This window comes from Bos grunniens, chromosome 4, assembly GCF_055505025.1.
Source record: "Bos grunniens cultivar Pamir isolate PY7600 chromosome 4, Bosgru_T2T1.0, whole genome shotgun sequence".
NCBI classification, from domain to species: domain Eukaryota; kingdom Metazoa; phylum Chordata; class Mammalia; order Artiodactyla; family Bovidae; genus Bos; species Bos grunniens.
The window spans coordinates 52,207,892-52,226,318 of NC_141168.1; the positions used below are offsets into that span (position 1 = coordinate 52,207,892).

An 18,427-nucleotide genomic window follows, 5' to 3' on the forward strand; every position below is an offset into this window, starting at 1 on the left:
TGACACAGTAACGTGACCTACAGCGTGCCCTCTCTGTAAATGCCACCAGCGAAATGTCCAGCAGGGAGGGCTGGAAACACACGCCAAGAGGCCAGGGTTCCGGCTCTTAATTCACAATGTTCATACAGCTAGGTCCGGTTAGGTATCATTGGTCCAAACAAACTTTTAAAATAATTCACATGAACATAATGACAGTATTTTAATTTTGAAAATCTAAAGTAAAATAGATGTTTATAAGTGTTAATAGTGTTAAATGGTGTTTGAAAAGAGTCTTCTACTTCCAGATTAAAAGTATCAGTAAAGGAGAGAAAATTAGTTAGTATCTTTAGACAATTCAGTAATTATAATCATTTTAGAACTGCCAAGTTATTGTTTTCATTATTGTTACTGGGATGCTCATGGATCCTCCTAACATTTTCTTAGAAGCCTCAAAACATTTCTGTTTCGACCAAAAGTAGTATCTCCCCAGCCAGCCAAGCAGTTCCCTTTGGAAATGCAGCCATTCTGAACGTTAAGACACTTAGGTACACAAAAGCCTTCTATTAAAATGCAAATATTTTATAAAAAGTCAGTTTATAAAGAGCAAGTACTAAGGGATATGCAGACACCAGAGAGCAAAGCTTGCCCCTCCCTCCCGAGCATTTTTCTGCTGTGTATACTGCGTGCTGGGTTATTTGCCCCTCCCTCCCCTGAGCATTTTCCTGCTGTGTATACTGCGTGCTGGGTTATTTGGTCTCTGTCTTGGTCTGTGTCTTGCATCAAATGGGACTAATACTTAACTTCTAGACAATGCACATAAAGCAGCTAACCAGTGCCTCACTCATGTGGTGCTTAATTCTAGTAGATACTGTTACTACTTTATGTAAATAAGATTGTCAGAACTGTCCAAGTGGATTCAGGATTCATAATCCAGTTCTGTCCAGCTTCAGGAAGTCCCAGCTTCCCCGCCCCCCACCCAGCAACCCCTCCTACCCCACCCCCACCTCCTTTATACTAAACCTCTCAGGCAAGACATGGGAAGGATGCAAGATATACTTTTGTCCTAGCATTGTTTTAGCCCTAGAATGTTCTAGGCAACCAAATATTGTAGGTAAAGCAAACAATGATACAATTAAACTTCACAATATCCTCAACCTGGAAAAAGACTAACCAAGTTCAATATCCAAGTGTAAAAATAAAGAAATGGATTTTCTCTTCCAATTTCCTTACTGTAAATTATCCTAGACTAATTGCATAACTGGTGTTTGTGGGTATCATAAACATATACACATGAACAAATAAACATGTAAGTCCTCACAAATGCACCCCTCCAGAGATGACAGTCTTCAGAAATGTTTTTCACCGCCAAAGTTAGCTTTGAAACTTATTATTTCCATAGTGCGTGAGGCAAAGTACATGGGTGGTTATCATCAAGTATGGTGCACATAATTCTATACGCTCACTGTAGCGACATGAGCCCACACTACAGCACAAAGAAGAAAGGACCAATCATAAAGATGCTATTGTTTATTTTTTAATCTTATCAAAATAAGCATTCTAGTCATATTTCACTATGAAGTTAAGGTAATCAACTAATATGGTAGTATATTTAATTTCCAATTAGAAGGCAGCACTTCTAGGAAGAAATGTCAAATTCACAGCTTGCTACGATGGTGAATTAGATATTCTATTAAAATTGTTTAGAACAGTAATGATTCTCTATCTGGTACCAAGAACCGTATCCAAGTTTTATGGGGCCTGCAGATTTACACTCTGTTTATGAAAAAAATGCAACATTACAAATACAAAATGCTTAGCAAAGTGATTATTTAGATTACAAAGTTAAAACCCCAAATTTTAAACCTGACCTTACCAAAACATCACAAAACCAAGATCCAGAAAAAGAATCCACTATGTGAATCTGAAACACTGCAACACTGCTGTAAATACTTCTTTTGGGCTGCAGACTCTGATTACTTCTCATATGACAATGATTCATATTAACAGCATTTCTATAAAACACAAACCACAAACATGGGTGATCAAAATGTATTTTTAATTATTGATAATTCAGAAAAGTTACTTTCAGCCTCATAGATCCTTTTTAATGCCATATAAATTTTTAGGATTGTTGTCAAATTTGTAAACACCTATTTCTTTCACATGTGAGCCATAAGAATTCAGGGCATTCCACATCTTCTAGTGAATTGTCTAAGTTTAAATATTTTTTGTTTTGATAACACTCAGTAATGTTTGTTGTCACTGATGTGTGTGTGTGTGTGTGTATGAGTATGTGTGTTCAATTGAAGAAGAAACACAAAATTCTCATTAAAAAACATGGCGCAGTTATGAACATGTATTTGCATTATTGGGTATATTCTTAACAGAAAGAACTTCCATATCAAATATACTTAAATAAGAACTGAATCTTTTACTTACAGTTTTATACATCTAATAAAGGAGAAGAATTTTCCAGACTCGCTTCTGGCTCCAAACCATATTCAAACCATGCTTCCACCAGCAGATGTCATGGTATAGACTCATGCTGCAATACTAACTCATCCCTACCATGTGGACAGACCCCAGGTGAGCTGGAACACTGGATGGCATTCCTGGGTAGTGAGTCTTACCCTAGGAGGCCTAGGAATAACTTAACTACAGAAAACTGTGAGCTGAATAAATACATTCCACTCAACCCAAACTAAAAGTGTCTGCAATTCAAATCTTCCTTAGCTGTATCTCAGAAACACTCTTAACTCCAATGTCACCAAAGCCAAGAAGAAACGTCATAGAAGGGAAGTCAGAGTGGAAAAGGGTAAGTTACCTGCAATTAAAATTTTATGCCTTACAAAAGTTACAAATTATGATGTTATCCATGAATGCATGCCTGTGTACACTGGTATAGGGTCCCCCCAGGCCCTTGGAAAGGTCTAGGTGGGCCCAAGCAATATATGCAGAAATGGTAAAACATGTATTGTACAAGTGAGGGGCCCTGGTGCTTGCAATTCATGAGCTTCACACTGAATCAGTCTCTGTGGTCCCCATTATCGTTCATCATTTATCTCAGTCTATACATGTCTGATTTCTCCAAATAAATTTCAATTCATTGGAAACAGGAAGTACAGTCTTAAGTACTATAGACAGAAAATACTCAAAAATGTATGTGGTAATCCTCACTATCCACAGTGATCTAGAGAATGAACATATTATATACACACATATAAATACACATATGTATAATGTACACATATGTGTGGTGTATATACACATACATGTAAAAACACATGTATCATTTATATATGCATTTGTATAATATTTTACATATACAGCATTTATCTATACATTATGTATATATGTTAATTATATATATGCATAATATCAAAGAAAGAGTGAGTCTTTTCAAGTTAACAACATGGTATCCAGATCATCTAGCTCAGAAGAAAGTCACCATTAGAGCCTGGCAAACAAAGAACAGGGCTTCCTTGAGGAGGCCAATGGGTGAGCCAGGCCATCAAGAGACTTTCAATGCTCTCTGGTCCTGGACAGAGTGTCTGTAGTCTGACCCAAAAGAAGCACTTTGACTCCTGCCAAAGTGGAAAGAAAGTTACTGGGAAGACTTCATTCTTAAAGAGAATATCCATTAATCTGTTCCATGCTTGCATCTGGACTTTAGGAAAAAAAAAAACAGGTGAAAACTACTGCAAGATTATAGTGCTTAGTGCAGGGGGAAAACATAATTTTCTTTCAACTGATTTAGCATACTAAAGGAAAGTCTTTTTAAAAACAAACTAACTCTGACATTTGCAGTTTGATTTTCAAATTCTAAATAAAACAATGTTTGCTATTCCACACTTTAGCCAGATCAATATGGCTAACAGAACAAATCTATTACCCTGTCGTGAAATGAAATGTATTATATGCAATCCAGCAAGTGGATTCTTCAGTAGTACCCAGGCCATGTCTGCACTCCTAAGATCTGAGGGCAAGGGTAAGGATGTGCTGGGAAGAGAAATTTAAGGACATGTAGCCTCGGAGACAGAGAAGGCAATGGCACCTCACTCCAGTACTCTTGCCTGGAAAATCCCATAGACGCAGGAGCCTGGTAGGCTTCACTCCATGGGGTCCCTCAGAGTCGGACACGACTGAGCGACTTCACTTTCACTCTTCACTTGCATGCATTGGAGAAGGAAATGGCAACCCCTTCCAGTGTTCTTGCCTGGAGAATCCCAGGGACGGGGGAGCCTGGTGGGCTGCCGTCTCTGGGGTCGAAGAGTCGGACACGACTGAAGTGACTTAGCAGCAGCAGCCTGCCAGGCTCCTCTGTCCATGGAATTCTCTAGCCAAAAATACTGCAGTGGGTTGCCATTCCCTTCCTCAGGGGATCTTTCCAACCCAGGGATAGAACCCGGGTCTCCTGATTCTGAGCCACCAGAGAAGCCCAGGGTATGGTTCTTGTCTTTAAGACAAAAACTGGAAGAAAGGGAGGATTTTTAAGGGTTTCAACAGCATTATGTCCTGTCTCTGGGACCTGAATCTAAATCTCAAGGCTTTTGGCTTCCAGACCGTCCTAAGAAAGCCCCTCTCAAGTGTCACCAGCCTTCTCAGTCTGGAGGCTTCTTCCCTGTCATCAACGAAAGAATAGGTTTTTCTGAAAACAGCTGTCAGTTTGCTCTTCTAGAACTGTCAGGGTGGCAGATGTCACCAAAATATATGCACTGTAAAGGAAACTAGTTTCCAAAGAATATGGGAGCTTCTATAGAGTTAGGTGGTGGTAGGCAGAGTTTTCCTCTCTGTACATTTCAGTCACGTATCAGAAAATGGACACTAAAAGAAACAATCAGAAGCTTGTGAAACTTATGAGTCAGTATGTTCCCTAGCAATGTTTTTATAAAGGGTGATTTGACTGTTTTCAGGAGACATGTGGGCAAATGGAAAAGCCACTGAAGACAGTGCTTTGGAGAATGCCATGAAGCATTACAGTGAGGGGTCCCCCACTGTGTGGTCTGTGCACACACAAGCACGTAAAAATTCCCCCAACTATCTACCTGGGATCTTCTGGTGAACCATAGGAGGGTATAACAGGGCATCTTGCCACCAAGCTACAGGGTGCAGGCAAAGAACAGGGCAGGCAGTGACAAGCCTTTCATTCATTCATTTATTCATTCAGTCATTCCTTCTCCCCACAGGAAAGGCCCTCGTGGGAATGTGCCCACAGGCCCAGGCACAGTGCCTCTTTCTAGTCTTGCATTTTTTTCAAATAAGTGCAGGCCACAAGGAAAGGCCACGTTAGAAGCCGCTGGCCTTGACACCACTTCCCAGTCCACAGCGGCAACTTTTGCCAGCATCTAAAGTACCTCTGGCCACACAGAAGCACAAATGGCCAGAGGCCGAAACCCCAATGCTGGACTGTGGAAGGATGTCCCATTTCCCATTCTCAATCTGTCCTAGGATGAGTCTAGTGATTTTACATAGTTGTAGGTAGACACAACCCACGTCCTACTAAACTCTAATGCACACCTTCATAGATTTCCAACATACTTATTTGGCAAACACACAAAATGGCAAGAAACTGGATGACGTATATAATCGAATACTACTTAAGAAAGTGAGTACTTTACACAAATTAGCTCATGTAATCCTCATCAGCTACTCCCTGGGGTAGATGCTTTTACTACCTTCATTAGACAGCAGAGGAAACTGAAGCTCAGTGTGGTAGTCATTTGTTCACAGTCAAATGGCTGGTAAGTGGCAGAGGACCATATTCAAAACCAAGTAAGCTGGGTTCACTATGGGGCCCTCATATAATCTTCATCTCAAGGGTTCAGAGTTACTTTGTAAAGGAGGAAACAAGCTACTTTGGTCTGGAGGGGCAGTAGGGCCAGTATGCTCTAGTTCTTCACCTGTATGGCAGCTTGGCACAAGGCCAGCTCTGCATACCTGTCTGATATTCAGCTTTCTGCTCATATTTACCAGTCATGGAAATTTAGGCAAATTAAGTAATTTTTCTATGTCTCAGTTTGTTCACCTATAAAACAGGGATAAGGGCTTGCTGCTTATCATACACTGATCTATTTAATATACAACAGTGCTGCTTTAAGAGAATGCAAATTTTTACCAAACTGTCCTAGGAGTCAAATTCTACATTGTTGATAATAACTACCTTATTTTTCTTTCCAGAGATTTTGATATTTATTAATTAGATGGTCTATGAATCTATCCTATGAAATGAAGCAGCATGCATTTATTACCCAGGTTTTGGAGATGAGGAAACTAACAAGTAGAAACTCACAACAAGAAACCTGCTGACATTCAGGGTCCAGATCCACCAAGTCATAGCTACGGCAAGCCACTATAGTCAATGATAACCCATCTCCTTATGGAGCCCCAACAGGAAAATCCCAATCAACAATGGCAAAGCTGAAGTTCCTAACATCTGGAGAAGGTTCTGAATAACCTGCTAGTTTAGTACTATCACAAGAGTAACTGAAGCCAGGAAAATCCGTGTTTCACTTTAAGGTATGCAGGCTACCTGGGGGCATTTGCACTGTCTGTTTCCTCTGCCTGGACATCCGTGGTCCTTGGTTGGCCTCATAGCTAACTCCTTCACTTCTGTGAAGATTTTGAATCACCTATCAGCTTCACAGTAAGGCCTATCCTGACCAACCAATTAAAATTCCACATTTCATCTCCCAACCCACTTTAGCCTGCTGTAACAGGACTCTTTCCATACCACTAACCAGGATACTACATAATTTACATTTTATGCTGACTATTTATTGTCTATCTCCCACCACTAGGACACAAATTCCCCAAAGGTTGGGAAATTTGTTCACCAAAATATACCAAGCGCCTAGAACTATACCTATTGCAAATCAGGTGCTTGATATATATTAATACATAAATAAAAAATGCAGAGGTACTTTTACAAATGTACCAAATAATCACATCTAGTAAGAATGATTTCTTTCTGAGACCAAAAGCCAAAAGACTCCACAGCACTGGGGCACTGGGATGCACAGACCAAGCGAAGTCCCATGAGTCTGTGACAAGACCTTCAATGCCATATTTAGTGCTCTTGGTGTTTCTATGATTTCTAGTTATCAACTCATCTTCACCTACGTAGGATGTGCGTGTCAAGAGTGTTTTTACAAACTCAAGTATCTACTTACAGTAAGAAGCAAACAAATCTTGATCAGCTTTTTTCATCTCCAGGAAACAGAGCCAAGGTATGAATGAATTAATAGCGAAGCTGACATAGAAACACTTCACAGTTGCAGGGCAGTGAAATTTCTAGGCAATTTAAGTTGGGAGAAGGGTTTTAGTTGGCGTATTCAGCTTGTACATGGAGACAGGTGCTCCAGGACTAGACCAGCAATGAAACACAAGGAAGACAACAGGACCTCAGGTGAGGAATTCCTCTAGGAGGAAGGAGGAAAAACCGAGGAAGGGGAAATTACACTTTCTTCAGCCCTACAGCCCCAAATCCTTGCTAACAAGGTTAACTGGTTAACAAAAAGAGTTGAGTGTTTATCTGTAACAGCTACTTTCAACTTAATGCACTTAATCTGAACTAAACAATACAGTTATTATGAAAACTATGGGCCTTGTACACTAAAGGCCTTGAAAAATCTCTCATGCAAGAAATATGCCATATTCCCATCCATAAACCTTCATCTCATTACTGTTTAAGGATTCTGACTAGTGGTTAAACAGCAGTAACTCAGAAAGGTCCTCAAGATGGACCTGTCATTAGGCACACCTCTAATGCTCCTGTGATTTCTAAATAACATGCATCTTAAAAAAATTACAGGTAATACTATATCTTTTGATAATCTTTTCATGCATCTTTTTACTGCAGCCACTTGATGACAAGAATATAGAACTGGTAAATCAGTCATTAAAAATAACAATCTCTCTCCAAAAATATATAGACAACCACAAACAATAAATTCCACTTAAAAATACCTGTAGTATAGAACTTTCACCAAATGCTTTGTCTGATATATTTTCACTCATGTCTCTTCATTGAACATGTATTTATATGATACTGCCTACTAAAACCAGATTGTTTTTATTCTTCTTGAAATCAGTTCCTACTTCTTTTTGCATATGGGGCTGTCTTTCAAAGTGAGGGGCTTCTCCTCACTTTAAGGTACAGAATAGTTTCAGCTGGTTTCTTCACCCAAGGAATTTTAAGTGTTTGTTTAACATTTACTTTCCATAAAGTTTTCTGGTTTCAAACTAATTTCAAAGTATAGTAATTGTTAGCAGTGCCCCAAAATTCACTTAAGCTATTGTTGTACATTTAACTGTTCAATATTTTCACAAAGAAAAATACTAGCCCTTTGGAAGTGACCATTACTTAAAATTTAAATTTATAAAATTTATAGAATCTTAAAACCCTCTTTAAAATGTTTGCACAGCACTAAAGACAATCTCTGCAAACTTAACTGGTGATTCACCAAGAGTTAGTTTCAAAATTATCTGATTACAAACTTAAACCCTCAAATAGTTAACTGTCTTTAACACACTTTAATAAATATAATTTATATTTCCTTTTAACTAGCTAGTCCAAGCAGGCAGGCAATGTGGAGAAATTATTACTTATAGTTTATTCTAAAATAAAATTGCTAGTGAGTGAATGGGATATGCAAATGACATCCCTCCCAAGGTTAGGAAATGTTATTTATATATTTACATTATATATATATATATATATAAAACTTTCTACTTATCATTGAATGTAAGAGAAGAGACTTGAACTAATAAAACTTCTACTGTAGCTTTGTATTATGGGACTTTAAGTATTATTTTAAACTACTCATCATGAAAAATCTGATTTATTCCTTAAGCACCTTGAGTTATGCCTATCCAATCATGATGATGAATCAGCAAATATGCTACTCCATTAAACTCCTGCTTTTAAGACCACCAAAACTTGCTTAGCTTTTCTGTCACACCTTTATCAGAGGAGATAGCGAAAGCTATTACACGGATGTTTTAGAACTTTGTAAGTTTCAAAACCTGGACAATTACTCATCCAGATTATCTTTTGAAAGACGTTCTACAGACGTTTTCTATGAGTATTTCCCATTCTGGACGTCCCATCATATACCCATTCTCAAGCAGCATTCAAGGCTGTTAAGCACGCACTGTGTGCACAGAAAGCATTATACTCAGAGAAGGAGCATAAGGCTCGGCCTCATTTTATTCGTGTATAAATAGACAGCAGTAGTGATTTATTCTCTCAACTTTGTAGAAACGTGAGCAGCATCGACATGGGTGAATCCACAGCGTTCACTGGGAAATGATTTTCTGGGGGCAATTCACAGGTTCTCTGGATTAGACAGCCCCGTTAGGGCACCACGCGGTCCACATAGAACAACTCGTGGGCGCCGGCCACACCTTCCGCAGGTGGATGGATCGGCCGAGCCACACGAACCCGACTCATCTCTCCTCGGAGGGGCTCCGGATAGGAGCGTGTAAATGTGTGCAAGCTCTTGTGCGAATTAAAGACTTGTTGAAAGGCCTCGGGGTCTTGGGAAGGAAGAGAAAGTCGCAGCCCCGCAGGGCGCCCCCTCCCCCGCAGCCACGAAGTCCCCCGCGCCCCGGGCGCTGCGCAGGCCGCCGCTACGGATCCTCTGCGCAGCCGACGCACCTCGGGCCTAGCACCATTTGAAAGGCAAATCTCAGAGCCGGGGCGCATTTAAATGCCCGACCCCCGGTCCCCGGGGGATGGCTCTCCTGCAGACGCAGCCGCAGGGGCCTCCGGGGCGGCGCGGCCCTGGGCACTGGGCGCGGCCCGCGGGCGCACCCGGGACCTCTGCCCGCAGCGCCCGGGCATCCGCGCCAGGCCCGGGCAGAAGCGGGCGCCCCCAGGCCAGAGAGCCCTGCCGCCGCCGTGGAGAGGGAGAGCGCCGGTCCTCCGCCAGCGGCCTCGGCTCCGGGCCCCCTCCCGGCGCACCACACCTAGCAACCGGCGCTGACAGGACGCAGTGGCGGCGGCGGCGGGAGGAGGAAGCGGAATGGCTGCCGCGGTGGAGCCACCCCCGCCCCCCCCGCTCCCACCTCCCAGCGGCTGCAGCCGCCGCCGAGCCCTGACAGCTCGAGCCCGGGCGGAAGCGGCGGGCGGCGTGCAGCTCCCGCCCCCCGCCGCCCCTGGCCGCTCCGACCACCAGGGCCAACTAACTCCGCGCCCCTGCCCAGCGCCGGCCGGCCGGCCGCCTAGCCGGCCCCACCGCGCCCTCCGCCCGGCGCCCCCTCCCCTGGCGCCCGGCCCCGCCGCCGCATCTCCCCGCCGCCGAGTCCCTCCTCCCGCCGCCCCCGCCGCAGCGCAGCCCCACTCCCAACCACTTCGCCGCCGGCGCGCAAGCCCCGCGGAATCCCCCCAGCCCGCCCGCCGCACCTCGGAGCGCCCGCCCCCTCCCCCACCCTGCTCCCCGCCCCCCCACACCCCACCGGCACCTCGCGCCTCCGCATCCCGCCACCCCCATGCCCTGGGCTCGAACACACCCTCGAACACACCCGCCCCGCCGCCGCCTTCCTCGCTCCTAACCAGCCCTGGCCATTCTGGGGTTCTCGCCCGGGCAGGAGTTTCCGCACGCCGGGCACCCCCGCCCACCCCGGGCCATTTACCGATGTGGTTGTCCTCGATGTGCTCGATGAGGTCGGCCAGGGTGGGGAAGTGGAGTCCGCAGCCCCCGAACCGGCAGGTATTGGAGAAGAAGGAGGCGGCGGCGATGCCTGTCATGGTGCTACATCGAGAGCCCCCCTGGTGTCGGCTCAGCGAGCGCCGGGCAGGCGGGCGGAGGGAGGGAGGGAGGCAGGGTGGGGTGAGGAGAGGAGGGGCTGGGGGAGGGGGAGAGAGGCGGGGTGAGGGGAGCGGAGAGGACGGGACAGAGGGAGAGGGGGCGAGAGCGATGGAAGGATTGCGAGAAGAGACCGGGAGGCAGAGGGGAGGCGGCGGCGGCGTTGGGAGCGGCGGGGGGAGGGTGGGGGTGGGGGTGAAGCCGCCGCAGCTGGGAGGAGGGACCAGGGCGCGCGGCAACAGCTGTGCGGCCCCAACCTCCGCCCCTGGACTGAGGCCTCACCTGGGAGCGCCTGCCACCAACTTTATCTCACTCGGCCTTCCCTTCACAGTTGGTAATACATGCAATCAGTTTGGAGCCTCCTTGGTTATGTATATTACATTCCTGGTATATATACATCCATTAATTACACTTACATCCCTTCAATGAGAACTTGGGGAGTTACCCAGGCCCCTGTCGGGGACATTTGTTTGCACCTGGCCACCTGCTAGGTTTGATACTGACATTCACAAAGGATCCCGGAAAGGTAATTGTGTGCACCTTACTCTTTAAACCTTAAAAAAAAAAAAAAAAAAGCCCATTTTCTCTGGAGGATTGTACTAATTGATTTTAATGAAGTTTCCCTCTAGGCCAGAAGAAAATCTTAGCTTTATTTAAATTTCAAAATAGAGTGCTTGATTGTCAAGTGCATTTGCCTGTGTTTTACAAGTGTACCACGTTTGTAATATTCCCTGCTCCTTTTGGGAAAACAAAAACTAAAATAATTTCATTTCCCCAAATTACAATACCCCACTGCCCCAACGCAGATCTGCAAATTAACCCATGTGGCTTCTTGGGAGCAAAATTATCATAGCAGAAAGGATACCAGATTGGTTAAGGCTAAAAGGAGTAGAAAGAGAATCAAGGGACATATTTTCACCTAAAAGGGAAGAGATTCTTCCAATCAGTCTAGATTACACCATTCTGTGAGTATTTAAACCATAATGTGGACCAGTTAAGCACTTAAAGTTGGATCAGGTAGTTATCTGAAACCTCATTTTGCTAAGAATCAATTACCTCCTTGTCTCCACAATATTACTGATATTTTTACCTTTAAATCTGTTTTCTGATAGTGGTTTTACAGGTGCCTACATATTATCAGCAGTTTATGATCTTACAGTGCATTTTTTCATTATGGAAGTATACTGAATTTAGTATTTTTCTATAAGACAAATTTCACTTATGCTCTGTTGCAGATACACAGAGAAATAGTATTCCCCTCTCCATAAAATAAACTATATTCATTTCTACTGTTTTTTCTAGTAGGATTCTTGATTCTTTTCATTTGAAAATTTAGAAGAAAGGCGCCACAAAACGTTTTACAATCTGAGAGTCACAGTGATTGAGGGTGATGAGTGCCCTCACCCTTGGCATTTCCTCTTTTCTGGCCCCTCTCTTCTTGTCTGCCAGCTCACAGGGTAACAAACTTTTGTTGAGATGAGAGTTGGGTTGAATGAGGTTGGGGCAGTTATGTGGTTAAAGTTCAGTTTGGTGCCAAGAATGATTTCCTGGGCCCACTTGGGGGTGGAGACAGGGCCCGGGTGGGCCTGATAACGAGCCAGGGACCCAGTTGGCGGGAGACTGGAGCAAGGGCCAGACAAGGGTCTAAAGAGCAGAATTAGAATTTTGGCAGCTGTGCAGTGCATTCAGCTGCCCAATCTGGGAAGGCCTTTAGCTACAGCAGGCAGAATACACACCACACCAAGTACCACCAACAGGGCAATGCAATGCAAATCCTTCAACCAAAGCAATGCCAAAACAGCTTCCCTCTAGAGATGAGTGTTTGGTACCCCCACCATGAGACAGCATTTAGGAAGCACTGAGAACTTTGGAGAAGTAGCATCTTTGTCCTCTGGAGGAAAAACTGTCCATGTGGAATTATTAACTCTAGAGAGAGTGTGGAGAGGCACAGAGGTAGTTCAGACAAGAGACCTCACAGACAGAAAGTGCCAGAAATGTGCGGGTAAAAGATGAAGTAAGGAGACTGGGTTTCATGAATGTTTAAGTCTCCACTGTTTGAGTATTCCTAAAATAAAAACTTCATACGCCAAATTTAATAAATAGAGTTTTTAAAATGGAACAAGCCAAAATAACCTATAAAACGAATAAAAATGTTAATTTTTAAGATTAAAATTTTTTCTTTATCTATGGCAATCATTAATATTTTGTAAGGACTCAGTTTATTTTGCAAAAAATAACCTACCCTAATTCTTCATGTATGAATTGAAGCTCTGCTTTTGTAACATACTGCCCATTCTATTTTTTTAAAATCTGCACACTCTAGGCATTTCTGGCCTTTGTAGTAGATACATAATCATAGTCTTTTAGATCTGGAAGATGCTCTGGCCAGCAGACTCACTGATTTTGCAGATGTGATAAACTGAGGTCAGAGGCGTAGAGTGAATTCTTTCCAAATACACACAGCCAACTTTCCTCTCTGTGTTCTTAATGCATTCAGTTAAGGCATCAATAAACAATTGAAAGACAAAGATATGGTAATACAGACAAACTTTTTAAAAAATGCCTTACCATGGCATGCTCACACTTATGTATTAGTTTGGCCAAAAAGTTCATTCAGTTAATGATTACATTAACTGAAATCATCAACTTGGTGAAAATGAAAGTTCTTGGTGAAAATGAAAACTGCATCTTTTGTTTTTACTGAAAAACAACAGACTTTTTGGCCAATCCAGTATTAAGATTTATAAAAATGTTTGTTTCAAGGGTGTCCTTTCATATAAAGTCAGCCTAAAGGTAGAAGAATATATAGAACAAACATTTCAACCTGTTGGGTCCCAGAGAAGATGATGGCTGATACTTACAAAAAATATTTGTCTACCTGATTTGAGTAGTGAAGATAGTCAAATGAAAGGGACAGTGAGAGAACTGAGGAGGCAGACAGAGATGATGGTGATTGCAGACTAGAAGTGCTCTCTGGCTTAAGATCCGTTTCTCAGAAACCATTTGCCTCTCCCCAGATCTCTGTGCCTTCTGAAGTGAAGGCCCACACAAAATGCAGGCATAAAGTGGCCCCATAGCATGGTGCTTAGCATTACAAATGCTTTGGGATCCAGTAGCAGTCTCCAAAATCCAGCATGGCCATTGCCCACGGGATGGGGGCAGCTGCCAAGAAGGTGTGAATCCGTTGGTCTAACGGAGCCAGCCAAAGCCACCAAAGGATTAGGTTAATTTAGGGGTACACTGATCATCAGAAGTGTGCACTTCCTGTGTCCTGCATGGACATCTGTTAGCACTACAAGAGTATGTCTATGAGCATTAGATCCTATTAACTATCCGTACTGCCTTCAGCTCTTAAGTTTTCTGTATCATTCTTCAAAGTTCCACTTAAGGAGCTTTTCAGGTTTACTGGATGTAAACCGGCCCGTAAGGCCTTGAGACACTCCCATTACTGCCAGCACTATGTAGACTGAGTAGATCATGTACCCAGGTAGGTCTTCTTCAGCTCATGCCAGTGTGACCACTTCTAAGAATGAATGATGCTCTCCGAAGACCCAGGCTTCCAGTTCTGCCAACAACCACCTTTGCTTCAACAGGATGTTTTCTTGAGGTTCCCACCTTCTTCCAGGGAGGACAATGTCTATTCCAGCTTTTCCTGTTTAATATGCATGCAACCAAGTTTTCAGGTTCTTCGTACTGCTTGTGTTCCAGCTCAGAAATGAATCAGTTTTATTTGCTTTTTTGGTGATTAATTCCCATTTTGGCCCCTAGTCTCATTCTGCCTAGAATTTAGCATTAACCTTAGAATGAGTAACAGGGGTTCTCTAGTTGGACAACACCAGTGACTAGTCCTCATGGGTGTTACCCTGTATCTCTCTACCTATGCTTCTGCCTTACTGACTGTATACATAGTTATGGCATTACATTTCTAGTTTTTTGTAAGATTTCTCCAGAATAAGGTGATAAAATACCCAGCCATTGACTGTCATTGGAACTGAGCTCCTGGATTTATTCCCCTACTGCAGTCTGCCACGTGCACCCAAATAATAGCTCCACACTCAACTCTGGTGGGATTTGGCCAGCCCAGTCTGAGGTTTAAATACGGTCATGAAAGCAGCCAGCCAATCACTATTTTATTCATTCCTGACATCTTGATCAAAAATCTGTGCCAGGCTCCTGTTGTACAACTCCCAAAGGAATATTTATAGAAGAACTGCCTGGACGGTGACTTCAAGATTTGTAAACCCCGGAGCCTGATCTGTCATGCAGCACATGGGGGATACAATTTGAATAAGTACAGCCTCTTCTCGTGAGGGAACGTCAAAGACTTTGCAAGTCCTCCTGAACTGGTTCCTAAAGCCTGCCTAGGGCAGCTCAGTGGACTCCACATATGTCCTCTTGGTTGCTCCGGTGTCTGCCATTTCCCTCCTTTCCAGCTCTGGCCACTCAGGTGGTAACTCCTGTTGCTCTTGACTGTATTGGAGCCACTAAAGCACTAATGCTTGCATGAGACTGCACAGCCTTTTTGCCCAGAGATGCATCTTTAGGCACCAGTGATGCTTATCCAGCAGTGCCCAGTATTGAAGATTTTCTATCCCTTCAAAGGCTTCTATCATCTTTTTTGTCCTAGCCTTTGGAGGTTTCATCAGCTTCCATAAGTACAATGTTCTTCCTTTAGGACTCGGACAAGTATTGATGGAGAATGGATGAGGGGATCAAGTTGGGAATACTGCTCCATGATCTCCCCTCCCCTGCTGGAATCCTGCAGCAGCCGGCCTGCACCATGAGACTAAACTCTCTATTCGATGACCTTCAATAACTGGATCTCTGCAGAAGTCTTCCAGCCTTACCTCCTGTAGTTCCCTCTTTACACCAACAGTTTAAGATGGATCAGATTATTTGTTTTCAAAATGCATTCACTGTACACACACAAGCCACCTTGCCTTTGCATGTGTTTCATAGTCTGCCTGAAACAGCCTTCCCTCCCTTCCTCTCCCCTCACCAAACACATTGCAGCAGCTCATCCTGTCACCTCCTCCAGGAAGCCTTCCCTGCATCCTATCTCCTCTTTCTTCCCTGCTAAGCTACATGCTTATCATCTGTGTTCCACCTAAGCTCCCTCTGCATTAATTTTGACTGCTGGCTTACTGGTCTTCCTTCTCCTCTAGACCAGTCATTCCCAAAATTTTTAAATTAAGAACCCCACCAATAAAAACAAAATGTGATCACATGAACGTTCATGTCTTTTATTTACAAATTATATATAGATACTACTACTCAAATATAGTATGTATATTATAAAGTAAGTCAGATGCTTTCAGAAGATCCTTTTAAAAAACAGAAATGGAAGGTCTAATATCTTCACCCCACACCCCAGAGTATTGTCTGGCCCACATCCTGGGTTGAATGCATTCCACCTTGGAGGTGACTGATCCTAGTCTCCATGAAAAAGAAGGCTATCTCTCACTGTGCCTGTACACAGGGCTCAGTACAAGTTGTATAGCGTATAACTCAGCGCTGTGATAAAGCAGTGCACTAAGACTTCAGTTTTCAATGCTGAAGCAATTTCCAACAATCTGTTACTGTTCTCTTATGCAACATCAATGAAAGTATTCAGTCATGTCTCACCTTGTGTAGATTACAACAGTTATGTCCCAACAGTTATATCCCATGATCATGGCCCAACCTTTAGTGAGACCTCTTTTCAGGTCTAGCACAGTGTCACTGCCCTGTGCCCCTAACAGGCACTTATAAAATGCTTGTCTCATTGGTTTTGATGGCACTCGTTTCCTAGGCTCTGCTAATGCAGACAAAGCTGCTCAGTTGGACAGAGATAAGCAGGGAAGCATTGAGCCATGACATGAGATCTGACACTAGCTCTCCTTTTATTTCACTGACTAGGACCCCTTTCCCTTTCACAGATGTTCAAGTTTATTATGATGATTATTTTACATAACAATTACCACTATTCATCCAGTGCCTACTGTTGGGTCAGGCACTGTTGGACTAGATGTCTTAACACAGATCTGTTTTTAAACCCTATGAGGTAGATAAATACATTATGCCCAGATTATGGATGAGAAAAAAACAAGACCCAGGGAAATGAGGTAACTTACTGAGGTCCATAAAGCTAATAAGTGTTGGAACTAAGTTTTAACGAGCTCCAGTCTGTCTGATTCTAGCATCTTGGCTCTTAACATGATGTTCCTACTTGAATTGGGGTGTTTTTGAACATTTTCCTCCTCTCCCCTTGAATCTGGGGAGAAGTTGGGTTCTTGGCCACAGGCAGGATTAGGCTCACATACATCAAAACACTAAGATTGAGGGGCAAAATTGTCGTACTTTACTAACTGTACTTAGGATTGGGTCCTGGGTGTCAGGACAGGGTATTGATGATGGAGGGGGCTGGGACCTCCAACAGGTATTGAGAAACTTGGCTTGTCTTTTCCATTTCTGTCCCCTTTGAAAGGTTCTGTCATCGCTGTTGCCAAGCTCGTTTACTGGCCTTAAGTACCTGATTTTAAAATTGAACTTTATAGGGAAGTAAGACTTTGAAAAGATACCCTTGTTTTGTTCTTCATCCACTTCCTGACTTATGCATGCATTGTGTACCTTCCTACTGTTTATTTTGGGGCTGGGTAGGGGAACACAGGAGTCAACCTATCATGTGGTAAGGTAACTCTTTTTGCGTTTGTCATGGTCTTTGCCTTTGTCTCCAGTCTGTAATAACTCTAATTAGGTTTCTTTTCATCCAATCGTTTGGTGTAATTGTATTTTCTGTTGCAGTTTTAATTTCCCGAGTCATAGAACAGACTGCCTGCTGAACACCACCTCAAAGGGCTCTAGAGTGAGTGAATGGGCTCAGTAGCCATGGTGCACAACACCTGGGATCCAAGCTCCCCACCCCGGGATATCCAGCGTCCAGCACTGCAATGTGGATTCTTCACCACTGGACCACCAGGGAAATACCTTCCCAATCTTTGAGTCTTCCCGCTCCTGGGTTCCCACTTCAGCGTCACATTGCCTTGAAGGCATTAGTTCTCTTAAAAAATGTACTAAATAATCTAAACATTTTATATTACCGTTAATCTTTGTTGTCAGAGCCAACTCGTGATTTCAGTCTTGTTTCTCTTTTCTCTTCCTCTAACATCCCCCTTTCTCACACTGCTTCCCAATTTTATAAACCTCCCACCATCCCCCACTTTGTCCCCTCACATCCACCCTGGGATTCCTTTTCGGGACTGATTCTTGAATAAGGCCTGTGAATGAAAAGTGTTTGGTACTGTATTTAAGAAAGTTGTACCAGAGAAGAGAATTTGAGAAAGAAACACAATAAAAAGGTAACTGGGAAAGAAAAACCAAAAAGGGTAAAAGCAGAGGTTGAAAAGATGTTTTCTGTCTTCTCTCTCATATACACCAAAGTCCTGCAGCAGAGGAATCCTTTCAGACAACCCCTCCTCAGCCTCACACCATCAAATTTACATCTGGCTTATCTTTTTCACTCTGTGCCCTGGTTTAAAAGACTAATCAGAGGAAAGGTCCCCACCAAAGTTTAACATCAAAAAGAAATGCCAGCTCTGTCACTTATACAGGCCGTTGACCTTGGCTAAGTCAGCCATTCAATCTCTATGAGATTTCCTTAT

At 43.4% G+C, this 18,427-nt stretch overlaps 1 protein-coding gene and 1 long non-coding RNA gene across 5 annotated transcripts in view; one reads left to right on the forward strand and one right to left on the reverse strand.

Annotated features, from left to right (window-relative positions):
* The window catches only part of JAZF1 (JAZF zinc finger 1), a 330,973-nt gene extending 320,215 nt beyond the window's left edge, over nucleotides 1–10,758 (reverse strand). For all 4 annotated transcript variants that reach the window (XM_086396393.1, XM_086396396.1, XM_086396394.1 and 1 more), the window contains exon 1: nucleotides 10,615–10,758. In XM_086396393.1, coding sequence (XP_086252519.1) covers nucleotides 10,615–10,729 — 115 coding nt within the window. In that variant the 5' untranslated portion in view covers nucleotides 10,730–10,758. The remainder of the gene's footprint in view (nucleotides 1–10,614) is intronic.
* A 360-nt stretch (nucleotides 10,759–11,118) lies between these two features.
* On the forward strand, nucleotides 11,119–16,014 carry LOC147374143 (uncharacterized). Its single transcript, XR_015162480.1, has 2 exons — nucleotides 11,119–11,313; nucleotides 15,463–16,014. It is a non-coding gene; the product is annotated as an uncharacterized LOC147374143 (long non-coding RNA).
* The last annotated feature ends 2,413 nt before the right edge of the window (nucleotides 16,015–18,427 follow it).